This window comes from Balaenoptera ricei, chromosome 13 (genome assembly GCF_028023285.1).
Source record: "Balaenoptera ricei isolate mBalRic1 chromosome 13, mBalRic1.hap2, whole genome shotgun sequence".
NCBI lineage: Eukaryota > Metazoa > Chordata > Mammalia > Artiodactyla > Balaenopteridae > Balaenoptera > Balaenoptera ricei.
In genome coordinates this window covers 8466658-8491436 of record NC_082651.1, presented here as the reverse complement: position 1 = coordinate 8491436, position 24779 = coordinate 8466658, and the positions used below count along the sequence as shown (strand labels likewise).

Here is a 24779-nt window from a genome sequence, read left to right as displayed (position 1 = left end):
TATGTGTCTCGGCGTGTTTCTCCTTGGGTTTATCCTGCCTGGGACTCTCTGCGCTTCCTGGACTTGGGTGGCTATTTTCTTTCCCATGTTAGGGAAGTTTTCAACTATGATCTCTTCAAATATTTTCTCGGGTCCTTTCTCTCTCTCTTCCCCTTCTGGGACCCCTATAATGCTAATGTTGGTCCATTTAATGTTGTCCCAGAGGTCTCTTAGGCTGTCTTCATTTCTTTTCATTCTTTTTTCTTTATTCTGTTTCATAGCAGTGAATTCCACCATTGTGTCTTCCAGGTCACTTATTCGTTCTTCTGCCTCAGTTATTCTGCTATTGATTCCTTCTAGTGTATTTTTCATTTCAGTTATTGTATTGTTCATCTCTGTTTGTTTGTTCTTTAATTCTTCTAGGTTTTTGTTAAACATTGCTTGCATCTTCTTGATCTTTGCCTCCATTCTTTTTCCGAGGTCCTTGATCATCTTCACTATCACTATTCTGAATTCTTTTTTCTGGAAGGTTGCCTATCTCCACTTCATGTAGTTGTTTTTCTGGGGTTTTATCTTGTTCCTTCATTTGGTACGTAGTCCTCTGCCTTTTCATTTTGTCTACCTTTCTGTGAATGTGGTTTTCGTTCCACAAGCTGCAGGATTGTAGTTCTTCTTGCTTCTTCTGTCTGCCCTCTGGTGGATGAGGCTATCTCAAATGCCTGAATTCTAAGGCATAGGAGGTGATAATTTAGCAAGTGGAAAACAACTGGCAAATATCTCAAGAAGTATTATTCCAGCAGAAGAGGAAATATTTCATTCATCTGAGGCCCTCAGCTGATTTTCTATATACCCTTCGCTTAATTTTTTAAAAATTGGCTTATTCATGGTGTCTTTTCCATCCAAAATATAGGGCCTGAATATATTTTCATATTATTTTGTACTACACTTCCAACAGGAAAACGACCCCCTAGCTTCAAGGAAGCTAGGGGATTAAGTGCCTGTTTTCTGCTCAGAAATGCATCAGCTCAGCCACTTCTGGGAGCTTCCTGGGTTCTTTCTCCTTCAGGATCTGGTGGGCAGGATAGAGGGAGGGGAACTCTGTTTGCAGCCTTCACAGGGATGTCAATCCCTTCATTGATGGAGCCAGCAGAGGGCTAGAGCAGCTTAGAATGGAATGAGTAAACTTGAATGGTCTGAGAGCAAAAGGTGAATCTATGGGCAGAGCGAACTCAACACAGCCAGCAAGGAGGGACCCCTGAGAAAGGCCAGTGTTTGAACAAGGATGATCTGGAATAAGTAGTAATGATCAGAGAAAGGGTAAAGTACTTTGCCTGAGATTGAAAAGAAATAATAGCCCAGCAACTGATGTACATGCTGAGGGCCTCGCTTTATTGATATATATATATATATATATATATATATATATATATATATATATATATATACACACACCTATATATATATGGTTTTAATGAGGGACCAGCATTTACATTTATGGCTGAGTTAACGGGCTTCTAGAAATAAAAACTGAACACAGAGAGCAACATTTACTACTCCTATAACATTAGAAAAATCTCTAGCAGCCTTTCTCCTTTCTCTCCTTCCTTCTCCCCTCTTCCCTGCTTCCCTTCATCTCTCCCTCCAGCCCTCCCTCCTCTCATGCTCATTTACTCAGCTAGCATCTACTCTGTGCTAGGAATTGTGCCAGGTACTGCAGACAAAGAGAGAAAAGACAGAGTCCCATCCTGAACTCGCAGACTAGCTCACACTCTGATGTCGTAAAAGTCTGCACAGAGCTTTCTACTAGGGAGTGCAGGAAGCGGGGGGTGGGCGGGGGTGGAGCTCTGAACAAGGTGCTTCCAGGGTCCAAGGCAGGAGGGAGAGAAGTAAAGGAAGGTTGTATTTGGGGGTGGTGGTGGGTGGTCTGGATGATGCCTGTCTGAGTTTTGAAAGGTAATAAGGGACTGGCTGAGTGAATTTGGAGAAAGGTGGTCTAGGAAGTGGGAAGAAGGTGTACAAAGGCATGGAAGCACTATTGTGGGGCTTAGTCCAAGGACCTCAAGTAGGCTCAGCATGACTGGAGCCCTCTTTGGGGACAAGGGAGTAGGCTGAGATAGACCAGATCACTAAGGGTCTTTATATATCAAAGACGTTGGATTTTCTTCCAAAGCAGTAGTTCTCAGTGTGGGGAGACTGTGCCCCTCAGGAGACACCTGGTAACATCTGGAGACAGTTTTCATTGTCACCACTTGGAGAGGGGTGCTACTGGCATCATCTAGTGGGTAGAGGTCAAGGATACCACGAAACATCCTATAATTCACAAGACAGCTCCCCAGGGCTGACTCTTTACTTTGCAAGGTCCAAACGAGAAGACAGCTTTTGACCTAACGTACACTGATCAGGGTTCCCTTTGACCATAGTATACCAATGCTCAATCATTTGTGTCTTGGTTTGCTTCCCCCCTTTTCATGTTTGGAGCGAATACAGGCTGTCGGAAAGTCTTATTTTTTTGTGCTGGGTTCATGAATTAACAAACCACGAACAGCTCATCACAGTAAGAAAGAAATACTATTTTTCTAGATATTAAGAATGTGGAGGGTAGGAATTACCTCGAAATTCATTCATTCGTTCACGCAACAATGAAAGCCAGACTCTCTGCACACTTTGCAGGCCACCTGCACAGCTCACCACAGCCCTTCACATTGGTTTTGGAGGTCAGGACGGTCCACGGGACTTCCCAAAGTCTGGGAGGGTCCTGGATCACCATTCCTCATGCAAAAGCCTACATCTGTGAGTTTGTGTTCCTGTGACTTCTCTTCCTGTTCAGAGTCCTCCCTGCATCATAACTTATACACATTCTGGGTTACAGATATCACCTCTTCTACTTCCCAGTTGTTGACCTCAGATGCAGAATTTTCCATCCACAGCAAATATCTGGAGATTTTCAGACCAAATATGTACATTTTCAGAATGGGTCTCTCATAGAAAGATAGATATAAAGTGTCAATTCAGTGAGAAAGGATGAATGGGCAAAGATTCAGACCCTGCTCCCTGTCAGACTGTCAGACTGTAAGGCTAGTATAACCTATGGGAGGGGTTTCCTTGAAAGTGGGAAAGGTTTTTTGACCTCTGACAGACATTTATCTGAGTACAGCCTATGGCCCACTCCCCCTAACCGTAATGAATCCATATGAATTAAAAGAAATTAGACAGATATATAGATTATTCAACTCTGGTTCTCTCTTCTTCCCTTCCTCCCACCCTCCCCTGACTCCCTTTCCTTTCCCTCCTTCCTTGCCTTCCCCTCCCCCCCTCCCTTCCCCTCCCGCTAGGAATCAGGTGTGTATGACAGTCAGCAGGTCTCTCCTATTACCCTAAGTAGGAGGGAAGGAGGCTGGGACCACAAAGAGAAGGAAATGGGAATAGAACTGATGAAATCCTCTAGCCCCTCCTATTTCCTGACCAGTTTGAGGTTGGGTTATGTGGCTATAGAAAAGAGAATGAGTAGAACCCATAATTGCTTTCCTGCTTTTTCTTTGTGTTCTGGAACCATGTGAAGCACTGTGAGCAGAGGGGAGGAGAGTGGCTGACAGCACTTCCCCTTAGCTGTGTGGCCATGGAGAAGTTGACGGCTCTGGTTTCAGACAAGGTATGGAGCCCTTAGCACCGTGTCCCACACGTTGGGAGGGCTCAGTCAATGGCAGACATGTGTGCATAGATGTATTACACAAAATGCCAACAAAGGAAGAGAGAAAAGCGATCATCTCGTCCAACTGGTTGACCTCTCAGATGTGGAGACCATGGCCCAGAGAAGTTAGTGCACTTTTTCAAGGTCACAGGCAGTATGATCCCTGGAACCATCCCCTGGACATCAGATTATTTGGCTGGAATTCTTAAAGCCTCCCACACCCTTGGAGGGAATAAATCAAAACCATTGAAAAACCTGTATTCTGTCTTGCATGTGTTCTTTGGCATGTGTTTTGGCCATCGCTGAACTTAGGGTTTGAAGCTATCATTTTCATACAAAAGCAAAACAGAATAAAACAAAACAACCCATTCAAGATGACTTACAAATCGAAGGCACCTAATAATAATACCTCGCATTCCCAGAGAGCTTTTTATCTACAGAGCACTTCCTAGACAATAAGTAATGAATTCTCCAACTCCCCTTGGGAATAGAGACACACACATTCCCACATACACCGGCAACTTAATTTACATGAAATGAAGGCAAAGACATTCTAAAGCCGTGTTCCACTAAATCATAATTTCAACCTCAAGCCCACGATGAACATATTGAACTCTCCCAGGAAGGCAGTGACGCTCACCCACTGGGGAGTTTCCTCTTAGATCCCAGCACTGCCCGCATGGGGAGGACAGATCACGAGTGTTCACACAGAGTCAGTCTTCCCTGGGATCACGGTCCCCCTGTAAAGGCAAACGACCTCAGGTACATGACCTGTTAGGCGGCAAGTGCTGGTGCAGTGATCGGATTGGACTGCGGGCCTTCCTCCTCCGCTGGGCATCTCCCCTCCTCTCCACTGGGCCTCTCTGGACCTCCCTGGCACCGCTACCTCTCCATAGTCTCCTCCTGCTAATTAGGGGGAAACAGTGTGATGAGGTGTCATGGATGTGTCAGGGACTTCCTGTGAGACGCCTCGCGGGGATATGGGCATTTTGCAAAGAAGAGCCTGGAGATGGACATCCAGGAGTTGTCAGTCACCTAGGGAGGTGGAGCAGTCTTCCGAATGCTCCGTGAATCACGCTACCTGGCTGTCGCCTGTCTCCACCTCCCCAAGGGGAAGGTCCCCTGTCCAGGCTCACGTGTCCACCTGTGCATTCAGCACCCTGGACCCTTTCCGTGGTCTTGCCTTACTTACCTTGCTTACTTACCTGCTTTGAGATGACATCAGCTACCACTGAGATGTCTCCAAGTCCCGCATTAGAAATGTCCTGGGCTAAATGATGGCTCCGTAGGGGCACAGTGGCTGAAGGTGGAACTGCCCTCCAGGTCAGCAGGCTCTGTAAGAATCATTCTGGTCGAAAGGATGGAACCACTTTACTTGCCTCTACCCTTCACCCTCTTCCTTCCCATGGCTGCGGCCATGCGACCTCCACCTGCAGGCCACCCATCCCAGGCTCTAGACTCTGAGCTACCCTGAGTCAGAAGCCACATCTCAGTGTCTGGGCAACTCATGGTCAAGTTCCCTTGGTGCCGGTCCAGCTCTTCCGTCTCAGCACTGATACCTGTTATGTTATTTTTCCTGGGCTAGGTCCCTGATTTACACCCAGGCTGGGAAGTGCTGTGTTGACCAGCAGTGGATTAAAACTGCCTGACTTCTGAGTGTGGTTCTCTGAAGGCCAGAGTAGAAATGGTCTCAACATGGTCTGTGATGGAGAAGACATTCCTACCTCCAGGGAGCATTTTTAAGGTGAAATTAGGGGTGGGTTCCAAGAAGCCACCTTATACTAGCTTACGAGTGTGGCAGAAGCAACAAAAGCCAAAAAGAGGGCTTCCCTGGTGGCGCAGTGGTTGAGAATCGGCCTGCCAATGCAGGGGACACGGGTTCGAGCCCTGGTCTGGGAAGATCCCACATGCCGTGGAGCAACTAGGCCCGTGAGCCACAACTACTGAGCCTGCCCGTCTGGAGCCTGTGCTCCGCAACAAGAGAGGCCGCGACAGTGAGAGGCCCGCGCACCGCGATGAAGAGTGGCCCCTGCTCGCCGCAACTAGAGAAAGCCCTCGCACAGAAACGAAGACCCAACACAGCCAAAAAAAAAAAAAAAAAAAAAAAAAGCCAAAAAGAGCCAGTAGGGAGGAGAGACCTACCAGGGGTCCCACTGGATATACTGCCCAGAGGCATGGAGAGGCAGCAGCAGGACTGAACAGCAAAGGGGTTCTTCAAAGGGCAGAGCAGCAATGGAACCAGAAAGGCCAGAATAACTAGAGCTGGCTCGCTAAGGATGTGGCCGCCAGTGGGGCTGCAGCCTCAGTGAGATCCCAGCAACGTGGAGTCCAGAAGTCCAAGGCAATCTCAGAAAAACAAGTTAGATAGAAGAGGAAGGAATGCAGACCACCAACATACAGAACCACCAGTAAGGAAGCCTGAGCTGCATCAAGCCCAATCCCAGTACGGAAATGCTCCTGCCACTGGGAAACATTAGAACTTGATTTTACTAAAGAAGAGAGGATCAAGATGGTCAAAGAGGGCTTCCCTGGTGGCGCAGTGGTTGAGAATCTGCCTGCCAATGCAGGGGACACGGGTTCGAGCCCTGGTCTGGGAAGATCCCACATGCCGCGGAGCAACTAGGCCCGTGAGCCACAATTACTGAGCCTGTGCGTCTGGAGCCTGTGCTCCGCTACAAGAGAGGCTGAGAGAATGAGAGGCCTGCGCACCGCGATGAAGAGTCGCCCCCACTTGCCGCAACTAGAGAAAGCCCTTGCACAGAAATGAAGACCCAACACAGCCATAAATAATAAATAAATAATTAAAAAAAAAAAAAAAAGATGGTCAAAGAGATATAATCATCATCACCATCACCATCACCACCATCACCATCATCACCATCACCACCATCACCATCACCACCACCATCATCATCAACATCAACATCATCACAGTCATCACCATTATCACCATCATCATCCACAAACTGCACTGAAAAACTAGAAGCAGTGCCTTAAAAGGTCCAGGAACTTTGAGGCAACTGTGAAGGATGGAAGGATCACCATGAAGAGAATACCACAGTTCTGAGGTTGTGCAAAACTGAAAAGATAGAGGCCTGCTCCAGGATGCGATGAGCTTGGAGGTCAAGAACACTGGGAGGATCCTGGGAGGGTAATCACTTGGGTCACACAGAGGCGCTGCCACCTCTCTACCCTGAAGGTCGAGAAGCAGGCAGTAGTGGTCTCAGTTCCCCAGTATGGAGCACTGGGTTCAGATGGTCATGACAGGGAGGCCAGGTGGGGCCCTGGCAACACCCAGGAGGGATGGGGTGCTCTCTAAATTCAGGAGACCAGATGCAGTAAATAGGAAGAGCACTGGCGGAAAGGCTGAAAACTCAAATGTGAAGTTCAGCAGGCAGCCAATGACCCCTAACCGTTTGAAAAAGCCATGAAAGAGAGGTTCCAACCTCAATGAGTGGAAAAGTTTACATCCAAAGAAGCAGAGGTAATAGACCAAACAGAACAAAAAATTGGCACATATATAATTAGAATCCTCAGAGTGAAATAAAATGATATTGCACCCATAAAAGAGGACGTTTTAGAGAGCTTAGAAATGAAAAATTTGATGATTGAAATAAAATTCTCGGTAAATGGTCCAGAGCACTGAAGCTGATAAGAGAGTCAGTTGAAAGGCTGAGCCGAGGAATTCTCTCCGAAGAGCAAAAATGGACAAGGAGACAGAAAGGATAGACACTGGTCAAAAGAATGGGAAGACAAACTCCAAAGTTACCAACAGCCACCTAACAGATCTTCAGAAGATGAGAACAGAGAGCACCAAGGGGAAAGGACATTCAGGCAGGAATGGAAGACAGTGTCCCAGACTGAGGACAGGTAGGGGCCCCAGAGACAGCTGAGCAGCACGAAGGACAAACAGAAGGAAAGACTCTTACCAGTAATGCCACAGTGCAATTTCTGACATCATGCATAAGAGAAAACTCTAAATGCTTCTGAGAGTAGGAGGGGAGGGAGGGGATGGACTATATAACTACAAGGGTAACACTGGATACAAGAAGAAACTGGAGAAATAGCTTCAAACTACTGAGGAAAATCCTTTGGAATCAGCATTCCACAAGTGAAACTATGACACAAGTGTGAGGGCTCAAAGTGAGATATTTTCAGACATGCAAGGATCCCAAACTTTAACATCTCAGATCTGATCTGAAAGAAGAATTAACTCAAGGAGTCTGATACAAGAAGCAACAAAACAAATGGAAGTCAATATTTTAAACTCTGAGCTGTAAGTCACATACCACAAAGTTCACTCTTTGAAAGTGTACGATTCGGTGGATTTTAGTGTTTTCACAGTGTTGTGCAACCATCCCCAGGATCTAATTCCAGGACATTTTCATCACCCAAAAAGAACTCCTGTGCCCATCAGCAGTCACGCCCCAGGTCTTCATTCTAACTTAACAGGATGTTAAAATCGGACTCCTTTTCTCTCTTTTCTGAGGAATCCTCAAGACAACAGGAAAAGGCAGAATAAATAAAACTTGATCCATCCAACAAAAGATAGAAAAGAGAAGAGAAAGAAACTACAGAAAAGTGTGGCAAATGAACACATGGTGAGATGGCAGGAAAATCGAAGCATATCAGTAACCACATCCAGTCTGGCTCTGTTAAATTCATCCATTAAAAATAAGGAGATGCTCATAGTGGGTAAACCCTAAGTTCAGCTATATGCTGGTTGTAACCATAAGTGAGAGACAAATCTAAAGCAAAACCACATAGGGTAATAAAAGATCCTGGGCTGGAAAAAGATACAGGCAAGCTAACATAAATTATTATATTTGCCTATAAAATATATTGTGCTTTAGAAACATAACATGGGACAAAAAAGAATTTGAGGCAGAAGCTTAAGAGGGCAATGAAGGATATTTCATATAGATAAAAGGAATAAACTGTCAAGAAGATATATCAGCCATGAGTGTTTAAACATCTAAAATATAGCTTCAAAACACGTAAGACAAAAATGTAGGACAAAAAAGGAGAGAATGAACCAATATGTGTGGGAGGTTTTCATACAGCCCTGAAATGGAAAGATCAAAGAGACAAAACTAGGAGTTTTATCAATGGAGGTAGGGCTCTAGGAGTATTTGTTGGTGAAAGAGCAGTTCTGGCAAAAGGATTCCTCCTCCTGGCCCCATGCTCAGCACCTCCCCCAAGACCCCTTTGTCTAGAGGTCTGTCCCCCACCCCCTGCCTTCCCTAGATGCCTGTCTCCGTGCTTCAGATAAGGAAGTATTAGAAGCCCACGGTTCATGCCATTGCCATTAGGTTCTCATTCTGATGTAGGCAGGGTGGCTGTCCCCACAGGTGTTTGGGTTCAGAAGCGCCTCCCTCTCCCCTCTCAGGTGGCTTAGGCTTATCATAACCAGTCCTCTGTTAGTCGTGAGGCCGAGGAGGCTGGGCCTGGTGGGACCCAGGGGTCTGGAGAAAAAGTGGGCAGTGGGTACAGGTCCGGGCTGGAGAAGGCTCAGGAGGTGCAGGTGGTCGAAACCCAGCCACATATTCCTGGGCTCATCATCATCATCAACCACAAACGGCACTAAAAGACTAGAAGCGTTGCCTTAAAAGGTCCAGGAACTTTGAGGCATCTTTGAAGGATCACCATGAAGAGAAAACCACAGTTCGGAGGTGGTGCAAAACTGAAAAGATAGAGGCCTGCTCTAGGATGCGATGAGCTTGGAGGTCAAGAACACTGGGAGGATCCTGGGAGGGTAATCACTTGGGTCACACAGAGGCGCTGCCACCTCTCTACCCTGAAGGTCGAGAAGCAGGCAGTAGGTCCCCCCCCTGGGAGGGCAGAGGTGTGAAAGGCAGGGACCTGGGCTCAGGAGCTGGAAAGTAATGCCACACCTGGGAAGTTAAAAAGCAACATGGCTGATTTCCACCCCAGGCCCTCAGCCTGCGGAGACCAAGGGAAAGGCACCCCCCCATGCCAGCGGTGGCTGGGGCCTCCCCAAGGGAGGTGACCAAGGGGAGCTGAAGGGCTGCCAGCCCGTGTGAGTGCCCCCGGCTGGGCCCGGGCTCTGCTCTCTGCCTTGGGGTTGCCTGAAGCAACCCCCAAGGTCTCATTAGACCCTGATCCAAACCACCCAGGTCTTCATTGTAGTCTAACAGGATGTTAAGATAGGACTCATTTTCTCTCTTTTTTGAGGAGTCCCCAAGACAATAGATGCCAACTACTCCCACATCCCAAAGTGAGGTGAGACCCACTACGCAGGACTTCCAGTGCAGACGTCAGAGACCCGCGGTCAGACCCACCGCAGGCCCATAAAAGAAGGTGGAGAGGCCATGGGAAGGACTGGGAATTCGGGAGAGAAAGAGTCGCCAGTGTGCTGTGAGCCCCACCCCGATTCCAGGCACCTCTCCATCACCTCGGGTTCAATGAGAGGGCCTCGTGGAAGGCTGAATCCACCTGCCTGCAGTCTGGGGAGTACCGTGACTTCTCACACTCACAGGTGTGCCGGTCAAAGCTGCCCACGGCAGCAGGGAAGGTGCCACGCGTGGACGTGGCCGCTGTCTGTCACCCTGGGGTCAAAGGGGATGGCACGGATCCATCTGCACAAGAGGTCTGCTCCGGGCTTGTCTGAGAGCCTGACCACAGTCCTGCCAAGACCTGTCCGAGAGGGATGAGGAGGCCTCAGCAGGAGAGGCTGGGGGTCTTGCCAGGCGCCCACGCATGAGGAAAGGCCATTTATTAGTCTCCCAGGGCGGCCTTAACAACATGCCACAGTCTGAGTGGCTTGAACAACAGAAATCCATTTCCTCACAGTTCTGGAGGCTGGAAGTCCAAGATCAAGGTGCCGGCAGGGTTGCGGCTGGTGGTAGATCTCCGTAATGGGAGTGAGGGAGTGGAAAGAACCGAGGGGTTTCCTTCCAAAGACCCCTCAAGGACACCCAAGACAGAGTCAGCACCAGGCAAGGAAACCAGCGTAAGGTACATCCGGGCCAGTGAAAGAAGAGCCTCCCTCCCCCTGCTTCAGGCTGGAGGAGCTGGAATCGCGAAGGAACAACAGGCAAGGACAGTGAAGAGGCCAACCATATCCCTTTGCTAACTGCCCACTTTCCACCAGAAGCTGGGGAGGGAAAAGCTTCAGCTTCAGATGGAGTCTGAATAATGCACAGGCCAGGCCCTTTAAGGTCGAAAATGAGATAACTTTTGGATGAGATGACCATAGGACTTTTTCTTATCTGAGGGTGCCTGGCAAAGTTATGGGCTCAACCCTAGGTTTCATGCAAGGGTCTCAGAAGAACTGACCCTCTAGAGGGGGCTGGAGCAGGCAATGGTGGGTGGGTGTTGCAGGTAGGAAGTATAAAGTCACTTTCTGAGTGTTCCTTCTGCATTAATTCATTCTGTCTGTTCTATGTTCCCATATACTAGCAATGAATAAAACCTACATCCTTGACGATCACAGGAGAATCTGTTCGACTCCAGAAAGATCAGCAAAAGTGGCCAGAAAGACTTGAAACATGGTGAGACGAAAGTCCCAAAGAGGTGCGGGGGTCAAGCCTGCCTGTCAAGCGCTGGGAAATCTGGTGACCTCAGGCAGACTGACCCAGGTGTTGTCTTTTGAATGGGACAGAATGGCCAAGGTGCCAGGTCCACACCGGGCGCTGGAGCATCTGAACACGGAGCACTGGGGCAGAAAGAGGCTGCTGGACTCGGGAAGCACAGACTAACTGGACCAACTTTATATTTCTATCGTACCCTCAGAAACACATATTACATATATCACATGCTCCAGCTTGGTGGGGGACACCCAAATACTAGCCCAAGAACCCTGGAATGGGCGGTGTCTCTTGGAGAACAGGGACTGAGAATGTGCAGGGATTTGGCTGGTTCATGAACCCATTCTGCACTTCCCATACAGTTCTTTCAGCCATGCTACTAAGGCACACATTATTTGTTTATAAACTGGGCTAGATGTCACCTGCTTGAAACAAGTTCATTTATAGGAAATCTAATACATAATTGATGGTTAATTAAAAAACCACTTTAAGCCCAAAACAACTTGCAAAAGAAGAACAAAGTTGGAGGACTCACACTTTCTCATTTTAAAAATCACTACAAAGTTACAGTAATTAAGACAGTGTGGTGCTGCCATAGGGCACAGTCAATTGTTTTTGGACAAGGGTGACAAGACAATTCAATGGGGGGTGAGAATAGTCTTTTTAACGAAGGGTGCTGAGACAATTGTATATCCACATGCAAAAGAATGAAGCTGGACCCCTTTCTCATGCTATACACAAAAATCATCGTAAAGTGGATCCTGCATCTAAATTTTAGAGCTAAAACTTTAAAACTATTTGAGGAAAATACAGGAGGAAATAAATCTTCATGACCTTGGGTTAGGCAAACACTTCTTATATAAGACACGATGAAGGTGCAAGAGACAAATTTCAAATAGATAAATTGGACCTCATCAAAATTAAAAACTTTTGTACTCAAAAGGACACTATCAAGAAAATGAAAAAATGATCACAGAATGGAAGAAAATATTTGCAAATCCTATATCTGATAAGGGACTCGTAACCAGTACACACACACAAAAAAACCCCTTACAACTCAACAGGCAAAAGACAAATAACCTTTTAAAAATGGGTAAATGATTCAATAGACGTTTCTCCAAGGAAGATTTTAAAATGGCCAATAAGCACCTCAATATCATTAGTCATTAGGGAAATGCAAATCAAAACCACAGTCTAATACCACTCACACTCAGTAGAATAGTTAGCAATAAAAAAAGACAATAACAAGTGTTGATGAGGACGTGGAGAAATTTGAACTCACATACGTTGCTGGTGGGAACGTATAACAGTGCCGCTCCTGTGGAGAACAGTTTGAAAGTTCCTCAAAAAGTTAAACACAAAAAAGATAAGGGGAAAAGACATGCAGGCTTACATCAGTCTTAGCATGGACTGTTTTCAATGTTCATCGGCCGTTTGTGTTCGAACTATGTCATTTAACAGCTTCCATTTATGCACTGCTTTATAATAAACAAAGCTCTGACATGCAAACAAACAATAAACAACAATCAAAAACTCTCTTAGCAAGAAAATTCCAGGTTCTATCACAGATTGCTTTATTTCTTTTTCACTCCAAAGTGACACTTAACCTCTCCTGCCAAAAGCATTCTGAGATCGGTGCCCCTTTCCTTAAAATGCTGTCATCCATCCTCGTAGCTCAGAGGGATTCAGACTTTTGTAGAGGAAAAGATAGTTTGTGACTAGTGGATTATATTTAAAACAAAATCGTGTAACCCAAGAGAAAGAACAGTTTACGCATAAGAAGTTCTAGGAAGAGACAGTAGGATGTTTTTGAGACACAGTGATGTGGATTTCAAGGTTTATTAAGACATTAAAAAAGTAATTTCACTGATGTGTTAGCATTTACCTTCAAATATAAAAGTGATTATTCTTATAAACCCTTAAGGTTCATTCTGTTACAGTACAGTAAGACACTCCCCCAGTCCAGAACTGTGTGGCACGAGTTTCATGTGACTTACAGACACAGCAAAATCTCCAGTCAAATAAATGGTCGATGATTCCATCATCCTTGTACATGTCAATTTAAACTCAGACAAAATACAAGATCCCCCTAGACAAATCCTTAATATTAGTTGTACTTCTCCACTCCTTCCTAATATCTTGCCCAAATAATTCACTATTGAATTATTCACGATTTGAATGTGGACTTCTGTTTATTTGTAATATGATAAATACAGCTGTGTGGGAGTAATTTCTTTTTTTTCTTAATACAAGAGGGAGACAGAGAAAGGGGAGTTAACATTTGCACTTCCTTAAGCAGATCTGAGCAACCAGCAAAGTAGAGCAACTTTAGGCTCCAGGTAGGCAGACATCGTAGAAGCAGCCTGGGAGTTGAGGCCCCTCTTCGGGAAGAAGAGCTCTGGGGTACTTAGTGAGAGTCCACTGGAATTTCCTTGGAAAAAGCGTTCACGCATTTTGAGAAGAAAAGCTGGAGGGAAGTGTTCCTTACTAAAGCCACTGTTCTTTATTAATTCCTTGGGTTAAGATTTTGATCACAATCTTAAAGACGCAGGTAAGAGCATCACACGATTTCATCAGGAGTAGGGTTTGTCACGGTGACGCTTAACAGACCATTACGACTACTTGCATTAAAATAGTGACGATCCACACAGATCCTGGACTTTCTCACCATATCAAATGTTCTCACGAGAAGCCCCAAATGAGTATCACACAACAAAAATGAACTTAAACTCTTTTAATAGTGAACAACTAGACAAAAATGGGAATGGTATTGGACCTTGGTAAATACAGCACTTTATAATCAATGCTACAATATGTACATTTTTTACAGCATAAATTACTGTACAGAATTGTCTGACTTAAAATCCTCTTCAATTGTTGAAACAACGGTAAGACCAATTCCTGTAAGAGGAGAAGTGAAGGCCCTTTAATTTGGTTCAGTGGCTGCTTCAACCGGATTGCTGGCAACGTCTCGAGGGGGATGAGCAGGATTCTAATTTGCTGGCAGCTTTCCCAAGACCGAGATGCAGAATTTGAAATGGTGTTTGATGCGACACACTAGGCCATTGATATCAGAATATTGAATTAGACTTGCCAGCTCCATGAATAAACATCCAAGATGACACAGCAAAAGGAAAATGGTGGAATTAAAATTTCTGCTCCAACTGAGGCAAACTACGTGGGAGTGACTTTGAACTTGATTCCACAGAACCTCAGCAGTAAGCAGCTATTGTGCTGTAGTAGGCGTGTCTGTTCCTTAATATCCTGCCTGAGATAAGGTGAAATCTGAGTATCTAGCTGGAGTATCTCCACCTCCTCATGCTAATACACCTTCTGTTGCCACCCTAGAATTTTTAACCTAAATACCCAGAGTTTACCCCATAAGGTGTTGTGCTCCCGTGGAAAGGGTATTGGTATTGATTCGGGCTTAAATCAGGCTGGATCTTTCAGGACCTTCAGCTGTGGTCCTAAAGGAAAGGGGGTTTCCAGTGAATATGAAAAGAGGCCCTTTTGAATGAGAGTGTTTCATGATTATTTTGGTTAAGCTCAAAGCACTGATTTAGGGACACAAGGAAGCCCCTGTGTCTAAATAATATAAATATTAAGTAAAAGCTAAAAAACTTTGATCCAACATTTAGGTCGTGACCTCAGTGGTGTGAAACACTCAGGTCAATGGTCAGATTTCGCCTCTGTCCTGATGTTTGGGGCTAGAACGGTCACCCTCTAGCTCGGCATCACAAAATCACTCAGTTCTCAGGTTGATTTTCTTTCTCCTGGGACCCTAAGGTTTAGCGTACAATTAAGCGATCATGTTGAGGCAATTATCTAACCCAGTACAGAAAAAAAATCCATCCCTTCCTCAGGAGGGGTTTCCTCTTTCCTGAAGCTCATGACATACCCAAGTCCCTTATGACAGATCTCCTTTCTCAGGGACAGACCTCCCAGAGCAGCTGTCCTCTGTCCACGGCCCAAACAAACAAAAAACTACCATCAGAGGCACAGGATTCACAGGAAGAGAAGTCAGCTTCCCGGCATTCAAAGGAAATCCAGGAGAGCACAGGTAATGCGACCGTGCTATGGGCATCTGGCTTGACAAGGATGTTTGAAGCCCGGTGTTCTCGAGGCAGGCTATGTTCTCGTGGAAGAGGCACCCACTGGAAGCTTGGACCCAGTGTTCCCTCTTCCGCTTTCCATCTGGATACCCACTGCTTCCGTAAGACCAGGACGGGACGAGGAAGCGGAGGGTGCGACTGTACCACTGACTGCAGGGTACCTGGCGGCCCTGCTGCTCCTGGCCAGGCCAGGACACCCTGCCCCAGCTCCCTCACTGCTGGCAGGATGGACTCAAAGTGGTAACAGCGAAGCCTGAGGGGTCCCATGGAGGGGCCTGCGGCGACCCCGTTGTCATCCTCCTGGTCCCCTAGAAACGGGTCAGAGCTGGGACAAAGTGTCATCTCCCCCATCACCCACCTTTGCATCGTAGTGCCTGCAGAGGCAGTGGGTTTCCGGAGCCTCTGTTCTGACAGCGACGCTTAACTCCAGCTGCGGGTGACAACGGGGGATCTCAAAATGCTGCCCCAACCGGGTGATCCTCCCACTCTTTCGGGGGGGGGGTGGTCAGTTGATGCTCTGCATTACATTTCAGATGGACGAAAAGCAAGCGTGGAGAGGGGCTTTATTTAAGAACCGGGAGCAGGGCTTCCCTGGTGGCGCAGTGGTTGAGAATCTGCCTGCCAATGCAGGGACACGGGTTCGAGCCCTGGTCTGGGAAGAGCCCACATGTCGCAGAGCAACTAGGCCCGTGAGCCACAACTACTGAGCCTGCGCGTCTGGAGCCTGTGCTCCGCAACAAGAGAGGCCGCGATAGTGAGAGGCCCGCGCACCGCGATGAAGAGTGGCCCCCGCTCGCCGCAACTAGAGAAAGCCCTCGCACAGAAACGAAGACCCAACACAGCCAAAAAAAAAGAACCGGGGGGAGCAGGCAAAGGAGGAGAGAGTCCAGGCAGCTCGCTTACTTCCCAGACTTCTCATCCCCAATGTCGGCGAGTTCTAATATTGAATCTTTGTCTCCTGAAAGCCCCCACTGTCTCTAGTAACTGTTCTTCGAAATAGTCACGATACAGAATCTGACTTATAGAACTTAGAAGGAAAAACCCCAAAGGAACAAAAAAATCAAGCCAGCTCTCAGAGAAGGACATTTTGGGTTGAGCTGGCAGCCCTGGGAACTTCAGGGGATCAATAGTCAGTTTGCAAATTATTCAAAGGAAAAGTGTTAATACTGCCATTTCACCCCACAAATAGGCCCCAGAGAGAGCTGGTAATGCTAGGAAAGCATTCTATCCCTAAAGATGGGTGCGTTAGGTGCTTAGGATTTTTGACACCTCAACTACGTGGCTCTATTTCAGGCTTCGTGATCACTCACGCTGTAGATGAAGGTAACAGAGGAGACTCAAAGAATGTTCTTTAAAACAGGGGTCCCCAACCCTCAGGTCGCTGACCGGTACTGGTCTGTGGCCCGTTAGGAACCGGGCCGCACAGCAGGAGGTGAGCGGCGGGCGAGCGAGGGAAGCTGCATCTGCCGCTCTCCACCGCTCGTGTTACCGCCTGGACCATCTCCCCGCATCCCGCCACCATCCGTGGAAACACCATCTTCCACGAAACTGGTCCCTCCTGCCAAAAAGGTTGGGGACCGCTGCTTTAAAAAGAATACATACATTTGGCTACTGTGGGTAGATGCTGTACAGTCAAGTAATACACATTCTTCAGGGGTAAGTATTTTCTTTGCTCATTTGGGCATCTAGAAATAAAGACATGATAAATACTGGGGGAAAAAATCAGTTCTGTTTTACGAAAAACTGAAAAAGCACTGGAAAACAATACGGAAACTAGAAAATGGTGATTATTTTTATAACCAAAGAGCACTGTTTGAAAATCCTAAACATTGGTACTATCTTACATCATAGTTGGATATAAATATTTTCTGATGAGCTTTTCCTGTGTTAGAAACGAGTGGAAAAACAAGTCCTTGATTCAGCTTTTCAGGTCTCATGGTTACTTCCTGGTGCTTAAAGACAAATGCTGATCCTTGTGTTGACTGGCAATTAGTAATTCATCCCTTAGATCAATGTGTTTAAAATTGGCTATACGAGGTGGATTTTCAAAGTAACACAGAGGGATTTAATCCCTTGATTCCCATTACTTGAGTCAAGAGCTGTGAGTCTAAATCCCCTTGTAGCCGACCCCAAATTCACCCCCTGCTGCCTCAGAGTGCCAATTAAACAAAATAAAAACCAAAACCGTGGTCAGATGTAATTCGTTTGAGAACAGAGTTTTATCATTTTCCTCATGCCAAGCAAACAAATGGACCCGTCTGATGACATATACAGAAGAATGCAGTTTGGACAAAGAGAACACAAATCTCAAGTCTGAGCATTTCTTGTGCTATCTGTCAGGAAGCTGTAATATTGAAAAACTGTGCTCTTCTGGGAATGGGAAGACAAGGAAATAAACTCTGGCTCCAATTTGTTGGAAATGCAGTTTATGTTGTTGTTTTTTTTTTTCTTTTTTCACTTTCATTTAAAAAAAAAGTATTTCAAGACTCCACTTGATCCAGGTTTCATCGAAAATGGGTTACTTCTTAAAAATAGGATTCTGATGGGAACAGACTTCAGCTGAGTAGTAGGCAAAACTGCATAAGGGAAAGACAGTTCTTGAAAGACTACTGGGCGTTTCTTAGCCCAAACCACCTCTGAAAGAGTATTAAGCTCAGTGGTCTCTGGAGCAAGCAAAGCCAAGGACCCTGTCCAGGTCATCTTTGGGATGAGGAGGTCTCCATGGTGACCGGAGCTAGGGTTCTGCTGTCGTATTTGAATCTAAGGATATAGGCTGGGTAAAGTGAAGTAACTGTTTTGTTTCTGTGGCTGTTTCTGCTTCTTTGTTTAGTTTAGTTTGGGGAGAAGGGGAATGAAAAAGGAGGGAGGGAAGAGTAAAAAAATGAGGTTAACAAAAAACCCTCCCACATCGGGGGGGATACATCATGGAAAGCCACTGGTCTAATATTTCTGTCTTCGTTAGTTCAAAATTCTCTCATTTCACTCAACCAAATATGGCCAACATTATTCCACCATGTTGGTTAGAGATGGAAAAACCAGGTAGACACAAGTCAGGGAATTAACTTCTGTCATTATGGAATGTTGAGTCAAACACTGTCCCAGGGCTACTGTTTGGACAGGCATCAGTAAAGTCATCAAAATAAACCCCTCAAGCTTCCTATGCAGTGTTTTCTGGGACACTGGGGGGTGTGTTCTCACACATGCGTGTGCGTTTGTGTTCTCACACATGCATGTGCGTGTGTAAATATGCTGGGAAATGGGAAAGACAAATAGCAAACTATACGTACAATAAAGGAAAACATACTTTTTACCCCCATGAAAAATATCAGACTTAGTGACGATAATTTGTGGAAGCTCCATTTAAAAATTTTATGGGGAATTCCCTGGCGGTCCAGCGGTTAGGACTCTGCTCTTCCACTGCAGGGGACACAGGTTCGATCCCTGGTCAGGGAGCTAAGATCCCACATGCTGCACGGTGCAGCCAAAAAAAAAAAAAAAAAATTTTGTGAAACAACAAGGTCCATTCTAAAGAGATTATGAACTGGGGACCAGAATGCTTATTTGAATATATTTTTGATTCTGAAGTTTCCTTGTAAAAATATTCACAGAAATTGGTGGACATTTTTTTTTTTTACGTACAACTCGATGCCTCTCATTTACAACATAAATCATTTAATGTAACATTTGCAACCTTAGAAAGGCAGACATAGTTAATCCAAGTCAGTTTATAAATTCCAATTTCACATGGATTAAAAACTGCAGATAAATTAAGTCACAATAATATCCTGTACATGCATTAAGGCTGGTGACTGCTAGAGTGTCTTGGGTATCTACAGACAGGAAATCACACACAGATTACTGGGTCTGAAGAGTGTCTACATCATTTAAAAAAATCTTGCTTTTTTTTTTTTTTTTTTTGGTGATACAGATTTCAACAGTAACTCTGGAAAACTGTGAAAAATGTTATTTAAAAATATATATGTATATACTACTGCACAGTTTCAAAGATGTGGTTCATAAATAAGGTTGGCTGCACTGATTAATTTGATAACAATTACTGCACTTCTGAGGTGATTTGAACACGTAGTGACTTATACTCAATATTAGGCACTAGTCATATCCTTCAGGCGTACTACAGTTTTATGTTAGCTGTATTGTACATATATATTTTTAAACGTATGCATTTATACAAACTGTGTATTATGTATGGGATGTCAGAAATGTACACATCACTGTTATATAATACACACATCATTGTTGCAGATACGAGGGTACGTTTTAGTGCAGAAGGCTCATTGCATTGATTCCATGTGTTCAATCTAGTACACAATTTGTCAACTCTTCAGATTTTTTTTTTCCAGTACATTCCTCTTTAGACAGTGGGTCCGAGTTCCCCTTTGTGATTTGAAAGTTTCCAGAAATGTGTTTTAACCGAACCTCTCTTTCCAAGCACAATTCTGCACATTAGTCTGATCTGTGTCGAATGGTAACAAATCCCACATTTTGATCAGGAATATATTTGGGTTCCTCTCTTTCAAAGATAACTCTAACAATTGTGACCCAGGTCCGTTCAGGTCATGGAGGGATAAGGCCAGTTGAACTTGTACTGAACTTCTGATGAAATAATGTCTTCAAATAGAAAAAAATGATGATAGACATTCTACGTTCAAATGGGAGACTCTCTAGAAGGATATACAGGAAAAGGATGAGCAGTGTTGTCTCTGGGGAATGGGACTGAATACTTCCTACTTTATACCTCTCTGTATTGTTCAAATTTCTACCATGAGCATGTATGACTTTCATAACCAGAAAACACAAGAAAGATATTTCTACTTTGAACAAAGCTAACTAAAAGAAACCAGCAACAATCAGAAGATGCTCCCTTATCAAAAGCATCAATGCCAAAGCAAGGAAGAACCACTGCCACCACTGCCCCCCCAACATGCTCTACCAATGAAACAAAAGACACTGAGAATGGCGTGCTGTGACGGCCCCCAAATGACCAGTTTCACGTTTTGTTGGAAACGCGGCTCACCGAGTGCCGATGTGGTGCTGCTGGCACAACTAGCCAGAGGCCACCTGTGTGTTTAAATGGGTTTCACAGGTGAGCACATCATGTGAACACCACCACGAGCCCTGAGACTGAAAGGTGGGCAAGACCAGAAAAGCACCCCAGGGATGCACCATGGACCCTGGGGGCCATCCCTTTATGTGAGAGTCTGAACATTTCATCAGAATTCAGCAGGAGTGAGTACAACTAAGCCTCAGTTTTCCAAACAAACAAAAAAAATTTCAAAATTTCTTAAGTTAGACTCCAGTGGGATTGGGAACTCTAGCAACAATTAGTGAAAGGAATGTCAGAAGCACCTCAGTTGAATAAATGTAAAAAAGAAGTACTGTTAATATTTCCAGATGCTTGAAGGCCAACGTCAAATGCAAATTGCACAAAGCCTTCACTTGTTCATTTAAATGAATTTCAAATCACCAAAGCTATTCAGTCATTTGTAAGGTTTTAAATCAGCGCTTAGAGCTAGGGAATGACAGCAATCTTATTTCCCACCTACAGATCAGGCTGACAAAGATATTAACATTGCAACCAAACCAATAAGACCATCAGTATCTGTTATAAACGTTTTGTGTTACCATCACCTTGAAAAATGGATTGTTCCACACATCACATCACCTTTCTCAGGCCGTCTTGGGGCAATTTTGTCAAGTGAGAGGCCTCAAGGTCATTATTTTTGTTTTTAAAGTATAGGGAGTATATCCTCTTTTCCAGGAGTTTTTCTTTTTTTTTTTAACCAATATTTTTATATCCAAATATATTTAATAAGAAGACCAAATCTAGGGTATGACGAGAGACAATAAAAGAAATAAATTTCAGACAAAAACTGTAAACAAAGATGTCAAAAAAACTAAAATGTAAACTTAATTAAAAAAAAAAAAAAAGAAAAGAATCAAGGGCAAGACGGAAACATACCAGACTGGTTGTTGCTACCCCAGACAGAACCGCGATCCTTGCAGGAATAACTTATTCTGTAGAGTAAGCAGCTTGCTAATCAAAGCCTGAAACACATCGCCCAGATCAAAATGCATTCAAGGCCCACAGTGGCACTTTCTCCAAGAGTGAGAGGATTAGATAGAATCATGATAGCAAATAGTTCTTGACCTGATAAGCAACAGAAACAGATCCGAGTGAAGGGACATCCTAGGTAATGTCCTCATCAGGCCAAGAAAACTGGTAAGAAAGCTATCATGGAAAGAAAAGACTAGAAAAATATCGGCCGACAGACACCATGTGGCTCCACAGCCCCTGGGTCACAGTGGCAGGAAGAAGAAACACATGTGCCGGGCGGGCTCCTGGCGTGTGCAGAGGTTTCAGTTACTCACTGAGCCCCCAGAAGCAGTTGTTGCTGCTTTCATGTTGGTGAAGTTTCAAAGACACTGAGGTTTTACCAGATCTCAGCGTCATGGTCATACTGTTTTGGGGGGCAGGGCAGGGAAGGCCCGTGGGAGTCAATTCACTTGTTTTCTAACACGTTTAGTTGACGGTAAAGTTGGCTGGAAGGGGCAGGTACTAGACAAAAGGCAGGGTATTTGGTAACATGCAATCTAGTAAACGTCCAGCACAAAAATAACTGACTTATTTTCATTATTCAATTACCCATTAATACACACAATCAGAAAAATAATAATTGGGGGAGAGTATATTAATACTGAAAGTAATCAAAAGTATAAGAACTAAGATCATCTTAACTGGCAGTCAAGCTTTTGGTGTGCGGTATTGCACCTGGTTCACTAACCCATGAGATTTTCGTTGAATGTTCTAAGAAGTCACGGTTTAGCTTTGAACTAGAAAGTGTGTGTGTGTGTGTGTGTGTGTGTGTGTGTGTGTGTGTGTGTAAGTGTGTTTTCTCTAATCAGAAACGTCTGATCACTTTGTCTAGCCTGGGAGTATGGAAACTAGACAAAGAAAACGTGTTCTAAAGAGCTGTGTATCTTACACACTTACACAGGCAGCTTTTCTACACCCACACATACAAACACACATGCCCTGGGAGAAAAGACCATTGTTCGATGCTGAGAAAATATTCACCGCCGTTTGAGAAATGCTGTGGCTGGGAACTTCAGGAGCACAGTGTCCAGAAATGTTGAGCCGTCCGTGAAGACAAGAGTGCCCTCCAGCCCGAAGGCGGGGTCCCTATGTCAGGTGGGTGCTGTTCCGCAGCCAGTATAGGCCCTGCTGGGAGTACTGGACCAGGTGCTCCATGCTGCTGTGCAGGGTGACTGGCCCCATGAGCAGGTCCAGGTCATTGAAGAATTCTAGGGGACAGAGAGGGTCGTTAGAGGGACACACACTTGGTCCTCTTTATAAACCAAGCCTTCGCTGTCCCATCACTTGACACGCGCTCAACCTAACAAAATAAAGCCCCCGAGAGCTCACCTATATCCCAATAATCCCTCAACTGGCGACTTCTAATTCAAACGAATGACATTTACAACGTTGAATTTAATGGATGCTGTGTGTTTTACATGTCATTTTTTTCACTGTTGTGTAAGTACATTGATTTTAATAGATTTAACCTTCATGTTTAAAATATATACATGTATATAGACAGAGAGAAAAAATATGTATGTATTTTACTGAAGTAATTCTGATAAACAAAAGAAACATGGCATGGCAAAACCCAACCCAACCCAAATGAATGGCATTTATTTAGCCAAAGAGCGAAGAAAATGTACTTCCTCAGGCTGCATTCTCCTTGTGCAGTTAATGCGTCCCACCCTGAACTTGGCCTGCAGCTCTCTCATCCCTTATACTGTCCTCAGCTGTGCTACGTGCTGAGCTCCTGTGGGGGGAGGGTGGGAGTCCGATGGAGGAGGCTCCAGGCTCCTGGAGACAAATCAGAGATGGGTTTTTCTTTCTTTTTTTTTTAAATTTAGTATTTATTTATTTGGTCACACCGTGCGGCATGCGGGATCTTAGTTCCCTGACCAGGGATTAAACCCGGGCCCCCTGCAGTGGAAGCTCGGAGTCTTAAACACTGGACCGCCAGGGAAGTCCCTCTTTTTTTTTTTTTTGGAGCATCCAGCTTGTTTAGATTGTCTTTTATTTTTATTTTACTGAAGTATAGTTGATTTACAATGTCGTGTTAGCTTCAGGATTCAGTTATATATATTCAGTTATACATCTATTCTTTTTCAGATTCTTTCCCCTTATAGGTTATTACAAAATATTGAGTACAGTGAGTTCCCTGTGCTATGCTGTAGGTCCTTGTTCACAGATGGGTTCTGAAACACCTCTACTGAGGTCACCTTCTAGTCCTTGGACATTCTCTGGGCTTGTCCTTGCCTTAAACATTTATTACTGCCACGGCACTACGCTAGGTGCAGGAGGGCAGAGGCAGGGAGTACACCGAGATGAAGAATGTGTAGGCTCTGCCATCGCAGAGATCACGGTTTGGTGGCTCATAGAGACGAATCAATTCACGTGGCTGCCAGGCTGCCCTAACTGGACCACTGAACAGCACTCCTTGAAAGTAAGAAGCTGGGAGTATTCTTTCAAAGGTGCTCTTGTACGTGCTGAATGAGGTCCTGCTGGGGAGGCTCCGAGAAGAGCCAGGGTCCAGGTGGCCGGGAGGACAGTGCGGCAGGAGGTCAGGAGAAGAACAGGGGAGGAGGGGCAGGTCTGGGGAAGCCATGCGGACTTTGCACTGGATGTGCAGCTCTGCTGAGGGACGTCTGGCAGCAGCTGGCAGTACCATCTGGAGCCTGGCCTGCTCGGGCTCTCCCAAACTGGCCGCGGACATTTGTACATTTGTCCCTTCTGTTTCATCCACTTGTGACATCCACCCCACTCCATCTCAGCCACTCAGCTACTGTTTGCTTTTCAAAACCCTGTTCCGGGCCAGCTCCTTTGGCGAGCCTGCTGGCCTCAGCCCCTGGCACTGACCTCCTTGGCACCCCACTGGATTTTCAGGGTGCATCACCGCCGCACTACTGTTATGTCCTGTCTGGTTTCATTATCAATTTCACGTACTCAGGCCTATCTGTGCCATTGGTTCCTTATCTCATCATGGACATCCTGATCTTAGCCTCAGAGGCACATGTTACCATGGGAACAAAATTTGCATTTAATGGTTTGATAGCTCAGATTTACACTCTCACAAAGCACTGGAGAAAGAGTAGTAAATTGGTATAATCTTATGGGAGAAAGTTAATAACATATACCAATACATATCTTAAAAGAATCTATACCTGTTGACCTCCACATTCTATAACTCCCTCCTATGACAGTAATCAGAAATATGAACGATTGACATGAGGATATTTATTGTTAACGTTATTTGTAACAGTGGGAAAAAATTGGAAGTAACACAAATGTCCAACAACAGGGGAATGGTTTGAGAAATCATGATACTTATGATTGCATACCTCTATATTGAAAGT

General features: G+C 45.1%; 1 protein-coding gene across 2 annotated transcripts in view; it reads right to left on the bottom strand.

Moving 5' to 3' along the window:
* Window positions 1-18984: 18984 nt before the first annotated feature.
* Window positions 18985-24779, bottom strand: part of AFF3 (ALF transcription elongation factor 3) — a 562822-nt gene continuing 557027 nt past the window's right edge. For both annotated transcript variants that reach the window (XM_059942557.1, XM_059942558.1), the window contains one exon: window positions 18985-22652. In XM_059942557.1, the coding sequence (XP_059798540.1) occupies window positions 22531-22652 (122 nt within the window). In that variant the 3' untranslated portion in view covers window positions 18985-22530. The remainder of the gene's footprint in view (window positions 22653-24779) is intronic.